Consider the following 19893-nt stretch of genomic DNA (forward strand, 5'->3'; position numbering starts at 1 on the left):
AATTCTGGCTTCTTGCCTCCACCCTGGAGCTTCTTCTCATTTGTGGTGATCTGATCAGAGAGAAGTGGTGACGCGGCTAAAACTACCAGATGCAGCCCGGGGAGCCTTCTTGCTTCGAGGTCTAGGCCCGCCCCAGCCCCTCCCGGAAGTGCACTGAAGCCAAGTGTAGGATGTTCTTTGTGTGAGTGAGCAATGATGCATCATTGGGTTTTGTTCTCTTGAATAGCAGCTATTCTTTGCTGGTAAGATTTGTAGTTGTTCTTGTGTCCTTTTAAGGGAAGTGTAATTATATTCTTTGCCTTTAGCATACATTTAAGTAGCTGCATCTTTGGAATTGGATGTTGAATTGTTCCTCCAGCTCACACATGGAGCTCACAAAATGCTGACAGTTGCTGTAGAAACGATATCTGGCAGCTGTGACATAGTTGGAGCTTTGTGCACCCAAAAAATTTCCTTTGTAGGCTTTGGCAAATTAACATTTTAAAAGGTGCTCATTATATACTGGGTAGTTAGTTTGAAGAATAAAAAACAGTTGGTATTTTATTTGCCACCTGAGGAACTACAAAAGGATTCTCCGGGTTCTGAAAAACCACTTAACACGTCTTGTTAATTTGTGCAGGTAAAATAATTTTCTCCCTAAGAAATAGCAAACACCTGTCATTCCATAGCTTTCAAGTTAAGTAAGCACTGGAGCCTGATGGGACTAACACACCCTAAAATTCTGTTGAGTTTTTGTCATACCTGATCACTAGGATTGTGATTCTGAGACTTGGCTTTGATTTCTCCCCACTTGACCAGATGATACAAAACCAAGTGGGAGAAAAGTTGTGGGTGATGTGGCATACAAAGAGGCCAAAGAGAAGGCGAGCTTCATCACTCCTGTTCCTGGCGGCGTAGGGCCCATGACGGTTGCAATGTTAATGCAGGTACTTGTGAATAAAAGTTTCTCTAATTGTTCTGAAAAGCTGATTGAGTTTTGCTGCTTTTCTCCCCAAGTAGAAATATCAAAAACCTACTCAGAAGTAAAGAAAAGATGTGGATCTATTGAGAAGAACGGAAGAGAAGAACAGAGAAATAATATCGGGCACATTAATAGAAAAAAGTAGGGATGGAATAATTCCAGTCTCCTTTGGGATAAAATAACTTTGAAAGAAGAAAAGTGCAAACACACTGGCTTGGCCTAGTCTGTTTTGGTTTGCTTTCCCCTTCTAATGAGCACCAGCCGACAGGGGCCAGGCAAGCAGCCCCACAATGTGTTAGGTGTCTGTTGACTCTTAACTCAGACTGAAGCTCTTGGTCATAGGTGGGTCTGAAGCAGTTCATTTGTGATTGAACTAGAGTGACCTGGAGCTTGAAACGAGGTGAGGGTTAAAGTAACCATCTCTTTTTTTTTTTTTTTGAGACAAAGTCGTGCTTGGCTGCCCAGGCTGGAGTGCAATGGTGCGATCTCAGCTCACTGCAAACTCCGCCTCCCGGGTTCAAGCAATTCTCCTGCTCAGCCTCCTGAGTAGCTGGGATTATAGGCGTGTACCACCACACCACTACCACACCTGGCTAATTTTTTTTGTATGTTTAGTAGAGATGGGGTTTCACCATGTTGGTCAGGCTGGTCTCGAACTCCTGACTTTGTGATCCGTCCCCTCAGCCTCCCAAAGTGCTGGGATTACAGGCGTGAGTGAGCCACTGCACTCGGCCTAATAACCACCTCTTCTAAGTTCCATTTATTTCATTTTGTTTAGAGCACAGTAGAGAGTGCTAAGCGTTTCCTGGAGAAATTTAAGCCAGGAAAGTGGATGATTCAGTATAACAACCTTAACCTCAAGACACCTGTTCCAAGGTAAAAATACAATTTTACTGATTTAAAACTTTGTGAATTACTGGTTTTTAGTTGACAGATACCATGGGTACACATATGCTCCCTCCTAATGCACCGTCGGTGGTTGGGGTTGGGTTAGGGGCTTGCTACTAGTGTGGGATTAATTTAAACTCAGTGAATAAACATTGATACCAGTTTTCTATGTTTCCAAAGTGACATTGATATATCACGATCTTGCAAACCAAAGCCCATTGGTAAGCTGGCTCGAGAAATTGGTCTGCTGTCTGAAGAGGTAGAATTATATGGTGAAACAAAGGCCAAAGTTCTGTTGTCAGCACTAGAACGCCTGAAGCACCAGCCTGATGGGAAATATGTGGTGGTGACTGGGTATGTTGTTTTTTTTTTTTTTTTTAAAACTATCTCCAGTAATGGGTATAAGCAAGGGGTATGGTTTTTATTCATGTTGCCATCGAATCTTAGTATCAGTCCTGATCATTATTACCAGGTGTTGCATTTGCACTTGGCACATGTATGTAGAGGTGCCTTTAATTTGATTTTAGCATTTTCACCCGTATTTGATCACATCTGATCCCTAAAGCAATCCTGAGAGGTAGGTAAGAATAGATTATAATCATAGATGAGAAAACTGGTCAAGGTTATCTATCTAGTAAGTACAAGAGTTCGGTTTTAAAACCTGGTCTTAAGATAGAATCACCTTTTTGAACCCAAAATTCATTAATTCGATGGATCTACTAAACATTCATTTTTATTGCTGGGCTAAGTTATATTAAAAAGCTAGTTTTTGAGAATATAAAATGAGAAATTAAAATTATAGCCGTGTCTTTTTACAAGATAAGGTATATTTGCTTCTTATGGCAAGAAGAGCTAAAATACAGGAATCATTTTTTTTTTTAATTTAAAGTTTTTTAGAAATTACAACTAAGACTCTTAAAAAAGATATCTTTCAGGACTTTTGTCTTTCTTTTTATCTTTTTTCTTTTTCTTTAAGAGATGGGGTTTTGCTCTGTTGCCCAGGGTAGAGTGCAGTGGTATAGTCATAGCTTACTGTAGCCTGGAACTCCTGGGTTCAAGTAATCCTCTTGCTTCAGCCTTCCATATAGCTGGGACTACAGGCATACACTGCTATGCCTGACTTTGTCTTTCTTAATCTTTAGATTAAGAGTCATTCTCTAGGGTCTGCTAGGTATGACTTAGTGATTCAGATAAACGTAATTCTTTAAGTAAACCTCTTTCTCTTTTGCTTTCATCTTGAAGAATAACTCCAACACCCCTGGGAGAAGGAAAAAGCACGACGACAATCGGGCTGGTGCAAGCCCTTGGTGCCCATCTCCACCAGAACGTCTTTGCATGTGTGCGACAGCCTTCTCAGGGCCCCACCTTTGGAATAAAAGGTAATAGTGAGACTGGATTGTGGGTGGGGACGGGCACCTGCTTCTCCTTCAGTCCTCCCAGGCTCACGCGACCTCTGATGCTTATGGGGACTTCATCTCATTTGGACACCAGGAATGTCATTCTCACACACCTCTATAGTCATGCTTTTGATGAAGGCGGTCATTGGATCTCCCCAGCTCCCTCTATCACTGTAGGCCACTACACAGGGATTCTCTGGGATCTGTAATATGTAGCTGGAGGTGCTTTTATTTGACCATAATAGTCCATTGTCACAGTAATAATAGAGGTAATTATAGCTACTGATCATCTTGTTGACACTCTAGAGACAAAGACAAACCCCACAGATGTTTCACTCTGTTGAGAATAAAAAAAGCCTACCCTTATTGAGTATATGCTTTGTGCCAGATACTGTGCTGAGCAGTCTATGCATATTATTTTATCATCCAATTCAAGATAGTATTGTCACCATTTTACAATAGCAGCAACTGGGCTTCAGAGGTGACTTGGTCAAAGGCATCTGTATTAAGTACCAGAGTGACTCTTCTATGCCGATTTCAAGCTCTAAACTACTACCATACTCATACTTTACCTTGAGATTTTTATTCTGCAGTACTACAAACATGCTATTTTTTTGTTTGTTTGTTTGTTTGTTTGAGACAGGTTCTCACTCACTCCGTTGCCCAGGCTGGAATGCAGTCCTGCCATCTTGGCTCGCTGCAACCTCCACCTTCTGGGTTCAAGAGATTCTCCTTTCTCAGCCTCCCAAGGAGCTGGGAATACAGGTGTGCACCACCACACCACACCTGGCTAATTTTTGTATTTTTGGTAGAGATGGGGTTTCACCATTTTGGCCATGTGGTCTTGAACTTCTGACCTCAAGTGATCGACCTGTCTCAGTCTTCCAAATTGCTAGGACTATAGGCATGAGCCACCACATCCAGCTGCTATCTTAATTAAAGTAATTTTTATTAATTATGATAGGTTCTTAGAGTTAGCTTTCTCTGCTTGGTGACAGGGTATCACATTCTGCTTGTTCTTGCAATTACTGTGAATGTTGACACCGGGTACACCTTCACCCTTCCACCTATTTTATTTATTTATTTATTTATTTAGAGATGGAGTCTCACTGTGTTGGCCAGGCTGGAGTGCAGTGTCATGATCTTGGCTCATTGCAACTTCCGCCTCCCGGTTTCAAGCAATTTTCCTGCCTCAGCCTTCCGAGTAGCTGAGACTATAGGCATGTGCACCATGCCTGGCTAATTTTTGTGTTTTTAGTAGAGATGGGGTTTCACTATGTTGGCCAGGTTGGTCTTGAACTCCTGACCTCATGATCTGTCCACCTCGGCCTCCCAAAGTGCTGGGATTATAGGCGTGAGCCACTGTGCCCGGCCTACCCTTCCACCTATTTTATTAATGTACTCATTTAGTTCTGCTCTTGAGCTTGTCATAACAACCCCCTTTCAATTTCATCACTAGCTATTCCTTGTTCTGCTTGTTGAACCCATTATTTTTCTTTTACTCTGCCTCACAAAAACAAAATACATATTAATATGTCACTGGACTGGGTACAGTGGCTCACACCTGCAATCCCAGCACTTTGGGAGGATGAGGTGGCTGGATCCCTTGAGGCCAGGAGTTTGAAACCAGCCAAGCCAACATGGCAAACCCCATCTCCATTAAAAACACAAAAATCAGCCGGACGTGGTGTGTTCTTGTAATGCCAGCCCACCACCCTCCAGGCTGTGCAACAGTATGAGACTCTAATATATATATTTATATGATTTACATTTATTGCACTAATAATGTAGTAACATGGACTTTTTTTTTTTGAGATAGGGTCTGGCTCTGCCGCCCAGGCTGAAGTTCAGTAGCATGATCATAACTCACTGCAGCCCTGATCTCCCAGGCTAGGATTACAACCATGCTTGGTGACCTGGACATTTTCAACTGGCTTTTAGTTAATACAGGTTGAGCATCAGAAATCTGAAATCGGAAAGCCTCCAAAATCCTAAACTTTTGAGTGCTGACATGATGGTCAAAGGACATACTCATTGGAGCATTTCAGATTTTTAAATTCTGGATTTGGGATGCTTGATCAGTATGATGCAAGTATTCTAAAATCTGGAAAACAAAAACCCAAATCTAAAACACTTCTGGTCCCAAGCATTTTAAATAAGGGATACTCAACCTGTAATCCAAATAGGCCAGCAAAAATCTAGCAATTAGGTTGCTTTCTAACAGCCTAATCTATTTATATCTATTTAGGAAACATTATTTAGGAAAAATTGTAGTCTTTGTTGTAGGTGTATGTATTTTAAATATTTCTGTTTTAAAAGCCAAAGTAGCTTCATGAGAGTAGGAAATTGAACAAGTTTGCCTTTATGTAACTGTCAGCTGGGTCTTTTAACAAATGCCGGTAACCACAAGGAACCTATTTCTAAAGATAATGAGTAGGTATATATGTGTTCATGGTTTTGTCATTTAAACTTAGATATCAATTGAGAGACTATTTAGCATTAGAAAACACTTGATTGAAACTGTCCAAATAATCATAAAAAGTGAATAAATAAATGTGCTTACTAGTTACGAAAATCCATTTGCATGTATTTGGTTTCTAAGTCATTTGAGAGTATGCTTAACTGAGTCCCTACCCTTGACCTGTCCCCTAGGTGGTGCTGCAGGAGGTGGCTACTCCCAGGTCATTCCTATGGAAGAGGTAAAGTATTCTGGGATTTGACTGATTTAGATTTTCCCCATCCCCCATCCTCCCTGAGACGGAGTCTTGCTGTGTCCCCAGAGCTGGAGTGCAATGGTGCAATCTTGGCCCACTGCCCTCCGCCTCCTGGGTTCAAGCAATTCTCCTGCCTCAGCCTCCTGAGTAGCTGGGATTACAGGTGCATGCCACCACGCCCTGCTAATTTTTGTATTTTTAGTACAGACGGAGTTTCACCATATTGGCCAGGCTGGTCTCGAATGCTTGACCTCTTGATCTGCCCGCCTTGGCCTCCCAAAGTGCTGAGATTACAGGCATGAGCCACCGCACCCAGCTTAGATCCTTTATTATAGTTTTTCTCTCTGGAGATTAACCTTTTTTGTACAGCTCTTAGACAAATGACTTCTTTCTAAGCAGAAGCAACACCTAGGAGGAAAACATCTTAATTTGCAGACTTGTGACACATCTTGGTTTCGAACTTTGGCTTTTAGTGTTAATGATCATTATAAACAACTGACCAAATGTTACATGGTATTGGGAAGTACCAACACACAGGGAATTCAGAGTAGTAACTGCAGAAATGGGAACAATGCCTAGACATAGGGTTGGTGCTGCTCCGGTAAATACTCCTCTTCGCTGTTTCAAAGTGTCCTCAGTAACCCAGTGTTGCGCTCTTGATCCAGTGGCGTGGTGTTTGTGGTCTCTGGACATCTCATTTTGGAAAAACTGCAGGTTCTGTATTTGGGAGGATATTCTTCTGGGGACAGATAATTTGGTTATTTATGTTTTCTTTTTCTTTCTTTTCTTTTCTTTCTTTCTGTCTCTCTGTCTCCCAGAGTCTCTCTGTCGCCCAGGCTGGAGTTGCAGTGGTGTGATCTTGGGTCACTGCAACCTCCACCTCCCATGTTCTCCTGCCTCAGCCTCCCAAGTAGCTGGGATTACAGGTGTGCACCAACACACTTGGCTAATTTTTGTGTTTTTGGTAGAGACAGGGTTTCACCATGTTGCCCTGGGTGGTCTTGAACTCCTCAAGTGATCCTCCTGCCTCAGCCTCCCAAAGTGCTGGTATTACAGTTGTGAGCCAACGTGCCCAGCCAGTCATCTGTGTTTTCAGGAACTCCCTATATTGGGTGTTTGTCTACTAGCTGGGCTGCCATCAATATTTCACTTTTTCTTTTCTTTTTTTCTTCTTCCTCCGTTGGCACCATCTTGGACTTTTTGATCTCCAAACCATCAATATTTCATTGGCTTTAAAATAGGGATTGAGCTTTGCAATAGAATGAAAGTTGGAAAGATACAGAGCAGCTGGGAGACTAATGTGGCTTCTGTTCTTTTGTAGTTTAATCTCCACCTCACAGGTGACATCCATGCCATCACTGCAGCTAATAACCTCGTTGCCGCGGCCATTGATGCTCGGATATTTCATGAACTGACCCAGACAGACAAGGTAGGATGCCAAAGCCCCTTGAACCCCATTGAGCACTTTTGAAAGTACTGATGTTGGTTTCTTGGGTGCTGAGGATGCAGGTAGCAAAGCAATGGGGTTCCTCTCATTTTAAAGCCCCTTTTTTTCCTTTAAGGCTCTCTTTAATCGTTTGGTGCCATCAGTAAATGGAGTGAGAAAGTTCTCTGATATCCAAATCCGAAGGTTAAAGGTAAGCTTTTTCCTTCTAGATTTTTTATATTATGTGGAATCTGGAATCTGATTATTGACTAGGACATAAAAGTCTCCTTGGAGTAGCCTATTTTGTATCGAGTTACATCCGTAATTATAGTCTTAAAGTTATGATATACATAGCAAAGATTAATGGTAGAGGTTATTTCTCATTTATAGATTAGAAGTGGCTAGTCTGGAATAAATAGAACACTGACAGTCTGCCCTCAGCTAAGAAGAAACCTGACATTTCCTTTATAACATGAACAAGAGTCAGGATGCCATTGTGGCAGCATAGCAGCCTTTGGAGTTTACATCATTGGGACCCTAAGCAAATTTGTTAAATAACTTGTTTCTCCGTTTATTTACCTGTAAAACAAGACTTGCCTTGCCCTGAATAGATAATGGTCTGTGTTAAAGAGTTAAAAGCATGATTACATCTATATTTTATTTGAATTTCTATAACAAATAGTTAGTAAGCATACACCATACCGCCTGACCCAGAAGTCTTACCCAAAATAAATGAAAACTGTGTTCATATTAAAATCTGTACATTAATGTTTTTAGCAGCGCTATTCATAATTTCCAAAAACTGGGACTAATCTAAATGTCTTTCAATGGATGATTAAATAAACAAACTTGTACTTCCATACAATAAAAATAAATGAGCTATTGAAATAAGCAACAACTTGGATGAATTTCAGTGGCATTATGCTGAGTGAGGGAAGCCAGTCTCAAAAGCTTCCATATTGCCTGCTTCCATTTATATGATATTCTCAAAATAAAAGAAAGAAAACTATAGTGCTGGAGAACAGATCAGTAGATGCTAAAGATTATGGATGAAGGGGAGGGTATGACCATTAAGGAATAGCAAAAGAGAGGTGTTTTGTTTTATGTTTTCTTTTTTGAGACAGGGTCTCTCTATGTCACTAAGGCTGGAGTGCAGAGGCACAATCACAGCTCACTATAGCTTCCACCTACCAGGCTCGAAGCAATCCTCTCACGTTAGCCTCCTGAGCAGCTGGGACTGTAGGTGCACATACCACCACACCTGGCTAATTTCTTATTTTATTTTTTGTAGAGACCATATCTCGCTATGTTGTCCGGGCTGGGCTCAAACTCATTCATTCATTCATTCATTCATGACAGAGTCTCACTCTGTCACCCAGGATGGAGTGCAATGGTGCACTCTTGGCTCACTGCAACCTCCGCCTCTCAAGTTCAAGCAACTCTCCTGCCTCAGCCTCCTGAATAGCTGAGATTACAGGTGTTTGCCATCATGCCCAGCTAATTTTTGTATTTTTAGTAGAGATGAGGTTTCAGCATGTTGACCAGGCTGGTCTCCAACTCCTGACCTCAGGTGATCCCCACCCTCCATGGCCTCCCAAAATGCTGGGATTACAGATGTGAGCCACTGTGCCTGGCTTGTTTATTTATGTTTTTAAGACAAGGTCTTATTCTGTCACCTGGACTGCAGTGTAGTGGTGCAATCACAGCTCACTGCAGCCTTGACTCCAGGGCTCAAGCGATTCTCCCACCTCAGCCATCTGGATAGGTGAAACTATAGCTAGGCACCACCATGCCCTGATATATACATTTTGTAGAGATTGGGTTTTGCTGTGTTGCCCAGGCTGGTCTCATGCTACTGGGCTCAAACGATCTGCCCACGTTTGCATACCAAAGTGCTGGGATTACATGCATGAGCCACTGAGCCCAGCTTTTTTTTTTTTTTTTTTTTTTTAAAGAGATGAGGTCTCCCTCTATCACCCTGGCTGGAGTTCAGTAGCATAATCATAGCTCACTGCTGCCTCCACTTCCTGGGCTTAAGTGATCCTCCTGCCTTAGCCTCCCAAGTAGCTGGGACTACAGGTGCACCCCACCATGCCTGGCTACTTTTTGAAGATTTTTTTTTTTTTAAATATAGACAGGGTTTCATCATCTTGCCCAAGCTGGTCTTGAACTCCTGGACTCAAGTGATTCTCCCATCTTGGCCTCCCAAAGTGCTGGGATTATGGGCATGAGCCACTGCACTGGGCCCACAGAGAGTTCTAAAAATAAAATTTCAATATATATTTATGTATAATTTTATTGAAGAAGGAAAGGAATTTTATATATCTTTAAACAGCATGGCATGTGTAAGCATTCAATAAATGGTATGTGCTGCTTAGTATCAACAGTAGTTCTGGGCCCTGTGCGGTGGCTCACACAGCCAGAACCATTGTTGATAATAAGCAACACGCATCATTTATTACGAGGCTGTAATCCCAGCATTTTGGAGACTGAGGCAGGTAGATTGCTTCAGTCCAGGAGTTTGAGACCAGCCTGGGCAACATGGTAAAACCCTGTCTCTACAAAAAATACAAAAATTAGCCAGGTGTGGTGGCACACACCTGTAGTCCCACCTACTTGGGAAGCTCAGGTTGGAGCATCACCTAAGCTGAGGAAGTTAAGTCTGCAGTGAACTGAGGTCACGCCTGCTGCATTCCAGCCTGAGCAACAGACCCTGTCTCAAGAAAAAAAAATTAAAAATTTAAGGAAAGAAACTAAAGGCCGGTGCAGTGGCTCACAACTGTAATCCCAGCACTTTGGGAGGCTGAGGCAGGTGGATCACCTGAGGTCAGGAGTTCGAGACCAGCCTGGCCAACAAGGTGAAACCCGTCTCTTCTAAAAATACAAAACAAATCAGCTGGGTGTGGTGGCGGATGCCTGTAATTCTAGCTACTGTGGAGGCTGAGGCAGGAGAATTGCTTGATCCCAGGAGGTGGAGGTTGTAGTAAGCCGACATTGTGCCATTTAACTACAGCGTGGGTGACAGAGTGAGACTCCATCTCAAAAAAAAAACAAAGGAAAGAAACTATGGAGACAGTGAGGCTTGTTGGGTTCACTCGGAACTACCATGAGTTAGAAGAAAAGGCTAACACATTGTAGAAGCTTTTCTTTTTCATTTCAGGATGTAACCTGGGTATATACCATAAATGTGTAAAATTCCCAAATTCTCTGAGTAGGAAAATAAAAACCCTTTTGGTGCCTTTGGGAACGGACAGAAGTCAGTACTTTCACTACATAAAAAGCACGGAAAAGTGATTTATATTAATTTTTATTGATTGATATTTATTTCTGCCTTCCCTAAAATTTCATTTGAATTATTCAAATGAATAATTTGAATAATTGTCTGATTGACAGTTGTCTCAATTATCTGATTGAAAAAGCTTTGCACTTTGCAAAATTGCCTTTTCTTTAAATAATTTGGGTTTGGGCCAGGTGTGGTGGCTCACGCCTGTAATCCCAAGACTTTGGGAGGCTGAGGTGGGCAGATCATTGGAGGTCAGGATTTCAAGACCAGCCTAACCAACATGGTGAAACCCCGTCTCTACTAAAAATACAAAAAAAATTAGCCGGTGTGGTGGCACTCTCCTATAACCTCAGCTACTGGGGAGGCTGAGGCAGGAGAATCACTTGAACCTGGGAGGCAGAGGTTGCAGTGAGCTGAGGATGCGCCACTGCATTCCAGCCTAGGTGACACAGTGAGACCGTCTCAAAAACAAAAAAAAATTGGGTTTGGTAAATTAGGAAGTGCATATGTGTTTTACAACACTTCTTGGTCACTGTGATTCTATGATTATTTAGGTCCAGGCCTAGGGAAATACTTCTGGTGCTCAGTTATAGGGACAAACATGTTAATAATACTGTGTGAGTAATGTGAAAGTTGCAGATACTGGGAGAAAATCACTTTTGTCAGACCCACATAAAACAGCTGGGAGGCACAAAGAAGTGGAGGCTGATACTTATGTGTCTGTGATGAGAACTGTTTGCAAGGCCTGTAATCCCAGCAATTTGGGAGGGCAAGGCAGGAGGATGACTTGAGCCCAGGAGTTCAAAACCAGCCTTAGCAACAAAGCAAAGCCCCATCTCTACAAAAAATTCAAAAAATGAGTCAGGTGTGGTGGCATGTATCTGTAGTTATACCCAGCTACTCTGGAGGCTAAGAAGGCAGGAGCATCCCTTCAACCCAGAAGTTCAAGGTTGCAGTGAGCTATGATTGGGCCACTAGAATCCAGCCTAACTGATAGAGTGAGACCTTGTCTCAAAAAAAACAAAAACAAAAACAAAATTGTTTCCAAGGACTTTATAAAACCCCACAAGAAATCCCTTCACGTGCTTCACACATCTGCTGCTTTGCACGGCTTGCACATTTCACATGTATAGTTATGTTTCCATGACAAGACTTATCACTAGACATTCTTTAGGATGGCAGTAATTCAGATAAGATGCTCTTGAAAGGACACTTATCCAATAATGGCATCTGCACCAATGAATTGACAACTCTGGCTTTCAGCTTCTGGGAGCAATGAATTCTGTTTTTTTTTTTTGTTGTTGTTGTTTTGTTTTGCTTTTGAGACAGGGTCTTGCTCTGTCACCCAGACTGTAGTGCAGGGGCACAACTATGGCTCATTGCAGCCTGGACCTGAACTCTGTTTCTAAGCAGACTACGTAAAACTCTTTTTTTTTTTTTTTTTTTGAGGCGGAGTCTCACTCTGTTGCCCAGGCTGGAGTGCAGTGGTGCAATCTCAGTTCACTGCAACCTCTGCCTCCTGGGTTCAAGAAATTCTCCTGCCTCAGCCTCCTGAGTAGCTGGGATTACAGGTGCCCACCATCACGCCCAGCTAATTTTTGTATTTTTACTAGAGACGGGGTTTCACCATGTTGACCAGGCTGGTCTCGAATTCCTGACCTCAGTTATCTTCCCACCTCGGCCTCCCAAAGTGCTGGGATCACAGGTGTGAGCCACCACGCACTGCCAAAGCTTTCCTTCTTTGCTAATAAAAGCTTCTCTTCCCTCACGAGGCATATTTGTGGCATCCCAGGTTATAATCCTCATCTCTCATTCCTGAATAAACTCAACATATTTTTGAGTAATTTTTTGTAATGTCTGTTTTTAGGATGACAGTAGGAAATAACCCTCAGCTTTCACAGTTTCCCTTCTGAATTTAAGATGGTTTGCATTTCCTAGAGGGGATTCTATTTAGAGATAGGGGTTAAAATTTTTGTTTTACGTTTATCATGCTTCTGTTTGTCTTATTTTATGTTTTCATTTTCCTACCCTTTCAGAGACTAGGCATTGAGAAGACTGACCCTACCACACTAACAGATGATGAGATAAACCAATTTGCAAGACTGGACATTGATCCAGAAACCATAACTTGGCAAAGAGGTACCAGGATATACAGGATATAAGCAATGTTTGTTTTGGCTATATTGCACACCCCACACCCTCCAGAAGAGTTGTTAAAATGTGAGGCTCAGAAGCTTCCATACTGGTATTTTACCAGCTAAGTCGTGACCAAGATGGTGACATTATTTCTTTTTCTTCCCACTTCTCTCAGTATTTCTCATTAGCTGTCATCAAATCTCTCTTTGTTCAGTCAGTTGAACATTTTGCTGGCTATTCAGTGTTCATTGAAATGAGGGTAGTTAAACCAAAAATAACATTTTACAAATTTCATTTTATGGAAAAAGTTTTAGTGTCATGAAGTGGAGAAATTATGTTTAATCACTTCTTGAATCATGTGTGACCTTTATTCTCAGAACTCCTGTGTGGCATAAGGGACTTGATTTTTCCTGTAGTTCTCTAGCTTACCTAATCATTTCTTACCTCATTTTATTAAATTCTCTTGTAACATATTAGGTAGCCTTCAAGGTTTAAATACTTACCAATTTAGTAAGTAGGTTGCCTGGCTTTACTGCCATATGTTACTTTTCTCAGTGCACAACTAGTGTAGCTTAGATTTTACTTTGAATCAACAGTGCAACCTTCTATTCTGTATCACTGCTGAGAAGGAATCTTCATCCACTCATGCATAATGCAGCTGAAGGCCAATTTACTGACTGTTTTTGTGATTTTCATTGACTTAATAACTGTTGCTAGCTAATGGCATTTTTAAGATGACACTCTTAATGTCTAAAACCACACTGGTATTTCTCTTCCTTTGCTTCAATAGCTTTAGACAAAAGGTGTAATATTTTATAAGGAATAAGCTAAAAGGTCCATTTTGAAAATTTAGCATCTAATTTACTTTTCCTTTGCTTCGTGTCTCATTCATGCTTTCTAAGAAAGTAGAGGCAGTCACACTATTGACTGGCTAATGTTTTACAGAAATATTAGTTATATGAAACCTGATACTTTTTCTTTTAAAAAATAAGGGTTGGCTCTAACAACACATTACAGCAAAAGTGGGGTATGTGTGTGTGTCTGATTGCTATATAAGACACTGCTTTTGGTATTGTGATAGTCTTTGTGGAAAATAATTTGGCATGTTATCAAGTGCCTTAAAAATGCTTCTCCTGAGAGAGAGATCCAAGATGGCTGATGACTAGCAGCTCGGGCACGTACCTCCCAGTGAAAGCGCAAAGAACGAGAGGACGCCACACTTTCAGACGAATATTTGTTGCTCACGGACCAGGAGATTCCCAGTGGAGGAGCCCCACGGGTCGCCAGGGCGACTCTTGTGGCCGGCGTGGCGGTTTTGCTGGTGCCTTAGCACACCAGTTCTTGGTGCAGAGTCCGGAGATTCCCGGGCAGAAAAGCACCATCAATCTTAACACCGCTGTTTTGGCCGGCTCAGTGGATTGCTCAGATTTCGGCGCAGGGAATCAACAAGTTGGACGTCAGAGACCTAGTTAGAAAGTCGGTAATTACAAAGACAACAGACGGATAAATATATAATGAAGGGAAGAAACCAGCGTAAAAAGGTAGAGAATACTCAAAATCAGAATGCCTCTCCCTCTACAGGGGATTGCAATTCCTCATCAGTAACGGAACAAGGCTTAATAGATTACACGTGTGTTCCAATAACAGAAGCAGGTTTCAAAACGTGGGTGATAAGAAACTTCTGTGAATTAAAAGAACTTATTCTAACCCAATGCAAAGAAACTAAGAACCTTGAAAAAAGGTTTGACGAAATGTTAACGAGAATGGACAAGTTAGAGAGGAATATAAGTGAATTGATGGAGCTGAAAAACACAACACGAGAACTTCGCGAAGCATGCACAAGTTTGAACAGTCGAATTGATCAAGCAGAAGAAAGGATATCAGAAGTCGAGGACCAGCTCAGTGAAATGAAACGAGAAGACAAGAATGGAGAAAAAAGGATGAAAAGGAATGAGCAAAGTCTCCAGGAAATATGGGACTATGTGAAAAGACCTAATTTACGTTTGATAGGTGTACCTGAATGTGATGAAGAGAATGAATCCAAGTTGGAAAATACTCTTCAGGATATCATTCAGGAAAATTTTCCCAATCTGGCAAGGCAGGGTAATATTCAACTCCAGGTAATACAGAGAACACCACAAAGATATTCTTCAAGAAGACCAACCCCAAGGCACATAATCGCCAGATTTATTAGGGTTGAAATGAAGGAGAAAATACTAAGGGCAGCCAGGGAGAAAGGTCAGGTTACCCATAAAGGGAAACCTATCAGACTTACAGCAGATCTCTCAGCAGAAACCCTACAAGCCAGAAAAGAGTGGGGACCAATATTTAACATCCTTAAAGAAAAGAACTTTCAACCCAGAATTTCCTATCCAGCCAAACTAAGCTTTATGAGCGAAGGACAAATTAAATCTTTCGCGAACAAACAAGTACTTAGAGAGTTTACCACCACCAGGCCTGCTTTACAAGAGCTTCTGAAAGAAGCACTATACATATAAAGAACAACCAATATCAGCCTTTCCAAAAATATATCAAAAAGTAAAGAACTTTAACACAATAAAAAATTTACATCAACTAATGGGCAAAACAGCCAGCTAGCATCAAACGCCGGTATTAAACTTATATATATTTTAATTGGATAAAAAAGCCAAAACCCATCGGTATGCTGCATCCGGGCCCATCTTACATGCAACAATACACAAAGACTCAGAGAGAAGGAGGAAGATTTACCAATCAAACAGAGAGTAAAAATAAACTAATAAACAAAAAGCAGGAGATGCAATTCTCGCCTCTGATAAAGTAGACTTTAAAGCAACAAAGATCAAAAGAGGCGAGGAATGACATTACATAATGGCAAAAGGATCAATGCAACAAGAAGAGCTAATGATTCTATAGATCAACGAGACAGAAAATTAACAAGGACATTCAGGACTTGAACTCAGACCCGGAACAAGTAAACTTAATAAACATTTACAGAACTCTCCACTTCAAATACACAAAACATACATTACCACCTCACACCTATTCCAAAAGTGACTACCTAATTGGAAGTAAATCACTCCTCAGTAATCGCATAGCATTTCATAGGTTTAAATTAAATATTGGTTGGCTGTTTGTTTGTTATCTTCCCTTATTCCTTCCTGACTACATCATTAAGTATAATTATCAGTATAAAAGAGGTTTTCAATACCCATTACTAAATTGCATTCCAGCCTGGGCAAGAAAGCAATACTCCCATTCTCTCTCCCTCTTTCTTTTCCTTCTTCCTCCTCCCCATTCTCCCTCTCTCTTTCTCTTCCTTTTTCCTCCTCCCTATTCTCTCTCTCTTTCTCTTTTTTCTTCCTCCTCAAAAAAAAAAAAAAAAAAAAAAAAATGCTTCTCCTTGACTTATTTAGCATATGAACTGGGTTTTTTTTGTTGTTTATTTTATGAGTTTTTTTCTTTACTTTGAAATTATTTTAATTTTGAAATAGAAAACATCTTGAAAGAAAAAAACCCCACAAAATATATAGGCAAATTTGTACTCTGCGAGCTTCTCATATTCTCATACTTCTTCACCAGTATCTAAGATGAAAAACTCTTCCAAAACATATTCAGCCACCAGCAATGATGATATTAATAAGAATATGGATCAATTTCATTTTTTGTTTTTCTTTGATATTGTTTGGCATTTGATACTGAAATGGCAACTCCTGTTTCCTCTCTATACTCACAGTACTCTGAGTACTTCACTCTGACACCAGATGGGTAGTTTTTCTCTCCCACAACAATTCAGTTCTCCAGTGGATACTGACTAAGTATCCTCTGAGTTAATTCAGTTGTGACACTGTCTGGTGCAGATCCCACAGGTAAAGGGCTCGGTCCCACAAGACTGCCCCCACTTCAGACACGTATCCAAGTCCAGGTTGTCACCTGTGCTTCTGACCAGCTGGTTATAAACTGGAGGCTGCCCACAACCCCCTGCTCAGGTTCATTTGCTAGAATGGCTCACAGAACTTGCGGAAGCATTTCAGTCGTGTTTATGGTTTATTATAAAGGATACAACTCAGAACAACCAGATGGAAGAGAAGCGTAGGGTGCCTCACTCTCCCAGCACCCGGATGTGTTCACCAGCCCAGAGGCTCATCAATTCATGCTGTTCAGGAGTTTTATACAACTTAGTCTCCATCCCCTAACACCTCACCCAGAGGGTGGTGGATGAGACTGAAAGTTCCAGTCCTCTAATCACTTGGTCTTTTTGGTGACCAGCCCTTTCCTGAGGCTGTCTTGGAGACCTACCATAAGTCACTTATTAGTTTAAACTCAGGTGTGATCAAAAGGAGTTTGTTATAAATAACAAGACATTCCTATCACACTTGGAATTCCAAGAGCTCTGTGAGCCTTGTGTCAGGAACTCATGACAAAGGTCAAATCTATTTCCTATTACACCACACATACGAAAAAACAGAATGGAGGGTACACTAAAATGTTAACAGTAGTTAGTCCTGGGAGGTCATTAGTTGGTTAGTTGCTTGAGCTTTGCCACATTTTCCCTGGTTATACGATTGAATAGATATTCTGTCATCAGAATAGAAATTATCTCTGCTAAGTGTGCTACATTTCCAAAATTTCCAGACCAGGCCTGGCACCCAGCATGTTTCAGAAGATATTTGCACTTGCCCTGATTTTATGGCTCGTGTGTTTCTTAGGGTGGTGGAAAGTCAATGAGTCATCATCCCACAGAACAACACAAACCTCAGTCTTTTGAAAAAAAATGTAGACTGCTCTGTTTTTCTTATAATATGGAATATGCTTTAAAATAGATTCCAGATTTCTAGTTAACTGTTTGTTCTCTAGATGGAATAAAACCAAGCCACCCCACATTCCTTCGCTTTAAAAATAAGTCCTGTGTATTTATGGTATATGAACACGATTTCTTAACTTTAACACATGTTCTAGCTTTGCTATCAAATTTGAAGTCAAATATTGATAGACAATCGTTAAATTAGACTTATTGCTTTAAAACTCTGCTGTTTCCTTTAACTTTGTGGTCCTTTTACTCAAAATCGTTCTATATCTTGCCTGTCTGCTGTAGTGTTGGATACCAATGATAGATTCCTGAGGAAGATCACAATTGGCCAGGCTCCAACGGAGAAAGGTCACACACGGACGGTAACAACTTGTCCCTTTCCAAGGAAATTAGTTCAGCAGCACTAGATCTTGCTGCTTCTCTCCTCCTCCATCCTCTCTCATACGATTGATACTGCCAGGTGTTGTTCTGCCTTCTCCCTTTTAAAATGGAAGTGAGTAGGTGTGTGGCATTGAGCACTCCTGACAGCTTTTGCAATAAATCCCATGTGTCACCTGTGTATTTTTCCCCCAGGATTTTTTCCTGGAGGTGGAGAGCCCCAAATGAATATCCTTACATAGAAATTGATTAAAATTGCTTCTTTTTTGTAGCCATTTCACTGTATATCTCCTTGATATACAGTACCATGAGGTACTGAGAGGTACCATGTTGTTCCCTCGTATATGAAGGAAACAATTAGCGCATGATTATAAGCAGCCTTCACAGGGGTAAAACAATAGCTTTTTGGTCCTACTAGAACATTTATTTAAAAAAATTTACAACTCAAGGCTGGGCATGGTGGCTCCCGCTGTAATCCCAGCACTTGGGGAGGCCAAGGTTGGTGGCTCACTTGAGGTCAGGAGTTCAAGACCAGTCTGGCCAACGTGGTGAAACCCTGTCTCTACTGAAAAAATACAAAAATTAGCTGGGCGTGGTGGCATGTGCCTGTAATCCCAGCTGCTTGGGAGGCTGAGGCACGAGAATTGCCTGGACCCAGGAGGTAGAGGTTGCAGTGAGCCAAGATTGTGCCCCTGTACTCCAGCCTGGGTGACAGAATGAGATTCTGTCTCAAAAAAGACAACTCAGGGTCTTGGAATAATTAATTAAAATTTCTTTGCTCTTAGAAGGTTATTTTCATTAAGTATTTTGGGTAGTATTATATTATTCTATCCTTTTAAGCTTTTTGTTTAAGCCTGAGATGTAAAAAAGGATAACTTTTGCAGTTCAAACTTTTTTTCTTTTCTTTTGCTACCATCAAGGACTTGAACATACTTCTGGTTTAACACAAAGTTTTTGCTATTGTTTCTTTTCCTGGCCTACAGGCCCAGTTTGATATCTCTGTGGCCAGTGAAATTATGGCTGTCCTGGCTCTCACCACTTCTCTAGAAGACATGAGAGAAAGACTGGGCAAAATGGTGGTGGCATCCAGTAAGAAAGGAGAGCCCATCAGTGCTGAAGATCTGGTGGGTACCCAGGCATGCCAGGCTTGATGACATGTCTGTTTGTTGACCTAGGGTCTTTCAGCAGTTATTAATGACAAAATTTAATGTTCTACTTAAGATGTTGCAGCTGGGCGCAGTGGCTTATGCCTATAATCCTAGCATTTTGGGAGGCTGGCGGTTGGATCACTTGTAGTCAGGAGTTCGAGACCAGCCTGGCCAATATGGTGAAACCCTGTCTCTACTAAAAATACAAAAATTAGCTGGGTGTGGTGGCGAGCACCTGTAGTCCCAGCTCCTTGGGAGGCTGATGTTGCAGTGAGCCAACATTACACCACTGCACTCCAGCCTGGGAGACAGATGAGACTCCGTATCAAAAAAAACAAAAACATGTTGCAACTAACTCATCAATTTAATCCTATTTTGCTAATTACAAGATAATTATGAAATGCCTAAAAAGTACATCAGAGTGAATAATAGGTGGTATGCTCTAGCAATAGATCACAAGTTCCAGGTGATTTGAGTAACATCTTCATCCTGTGGGCATCTCCAAGAGTAGGTGTATGACTTCAATTTGCAGATAACATCAAGAGCACTATTGCTTTATCTTTGTTGCTAGTTTGTTCAGCTTTACTTTGATGGCTTAATGGAGTGAACTGATGTTTAAGAGTTGGTATTGAACGGCCGGGCACAGTGGCTCATTCCTGTAATCCCAACACTTTGGGAGGCCGAGGAGGGTGGATCACCTGAGCTCAGGAGTTCAAGACAAGGCTGACCAACATGGAGAAACCCTGTCTTTACTAAAAATACAAAATTAGCCA

General features: G+C 41.3%; 2 protein-coding genes across 3 annotated transcripts in view; one reads left to right on the top strand and one right to left on the bottom strand.

Moving 5' to 3' along the window:
- The window catches only part of LOC105725186 (coiled-coil domain-containing protein 170-like), a 119427-nt gene that overhangs the window by 75201 nt on the left and 24333 nt on the right, over nucleotides 1-19893 (bottom strand). The window lies entirely within an intron of this gene.
- The window catches only part of MTHFD1 (methylenetetrahydrofolate dehydrogenase, cyclohydrolase and formyltetrahydrofolate synthetase 1), a 73016-nt gene that overhangs the window by 33974 nt on the left and 19149 nt on the right, over nucleotides 1-19893 (top strand). For both annotated transcript variants that reach the window (XM_064374928.1, XM_021669068.2), the window contains exons 9-18: nucleotides 799-926; nucleotides 1740-1837; nucleotides 2030-2203; nucleotides 3092-3228; nucleotides 5899-5945; nucleotides 7282-7389; nucleotides 7523-7597; nucleotides 12706-12808; nucleotides 17880-17956; nucleotides 18956-19096. In XM_064374928.1, the coding sequence (XP_064230998.1) occupies nucleotides 799-926; nucleotides 1740-1837; nucleotides 2030-2203; nucleotides 3092-3228; nucleotides 5899-5945; nucleotides 7282-7389; nucleotides 7523-7597; nucleotides 12706-12808; nucleotides 17880-17956; nucleotides 18956-19096 (1088 nt within the window). The remainder of the gene's footprint in view (nucleotides 1-798; nucleotides 927-1739; nucleotides 1838-2029; nucleotides 2204-3091; nucleotides 3229-5898; nucleotides 5946-7281; nucleotides 7390-7522; nucleotides 7598-12705; nucleotides 12809-17879; nucleotides 17957-18955; nucleotides 19097-19893) is intronic.

The sequence above is a fragment of the Aotus nancymaae genome, unplaced genomic scaffold (genome assembly GCF_030222135.1).
Source record: "Aotus nancymaae isolate 86718 unplaced genomic scaffold, 86718_ANA_hifiasm-v0.15.2.pri h1tg000011l, whole genome shotgun sequence".
Classification (NCBI taxonomy): Eukaryota; Metazoa; Chordata; class Mammalia; order Primates; family Aotidae; genus Aotus; species Aotus nancymaae.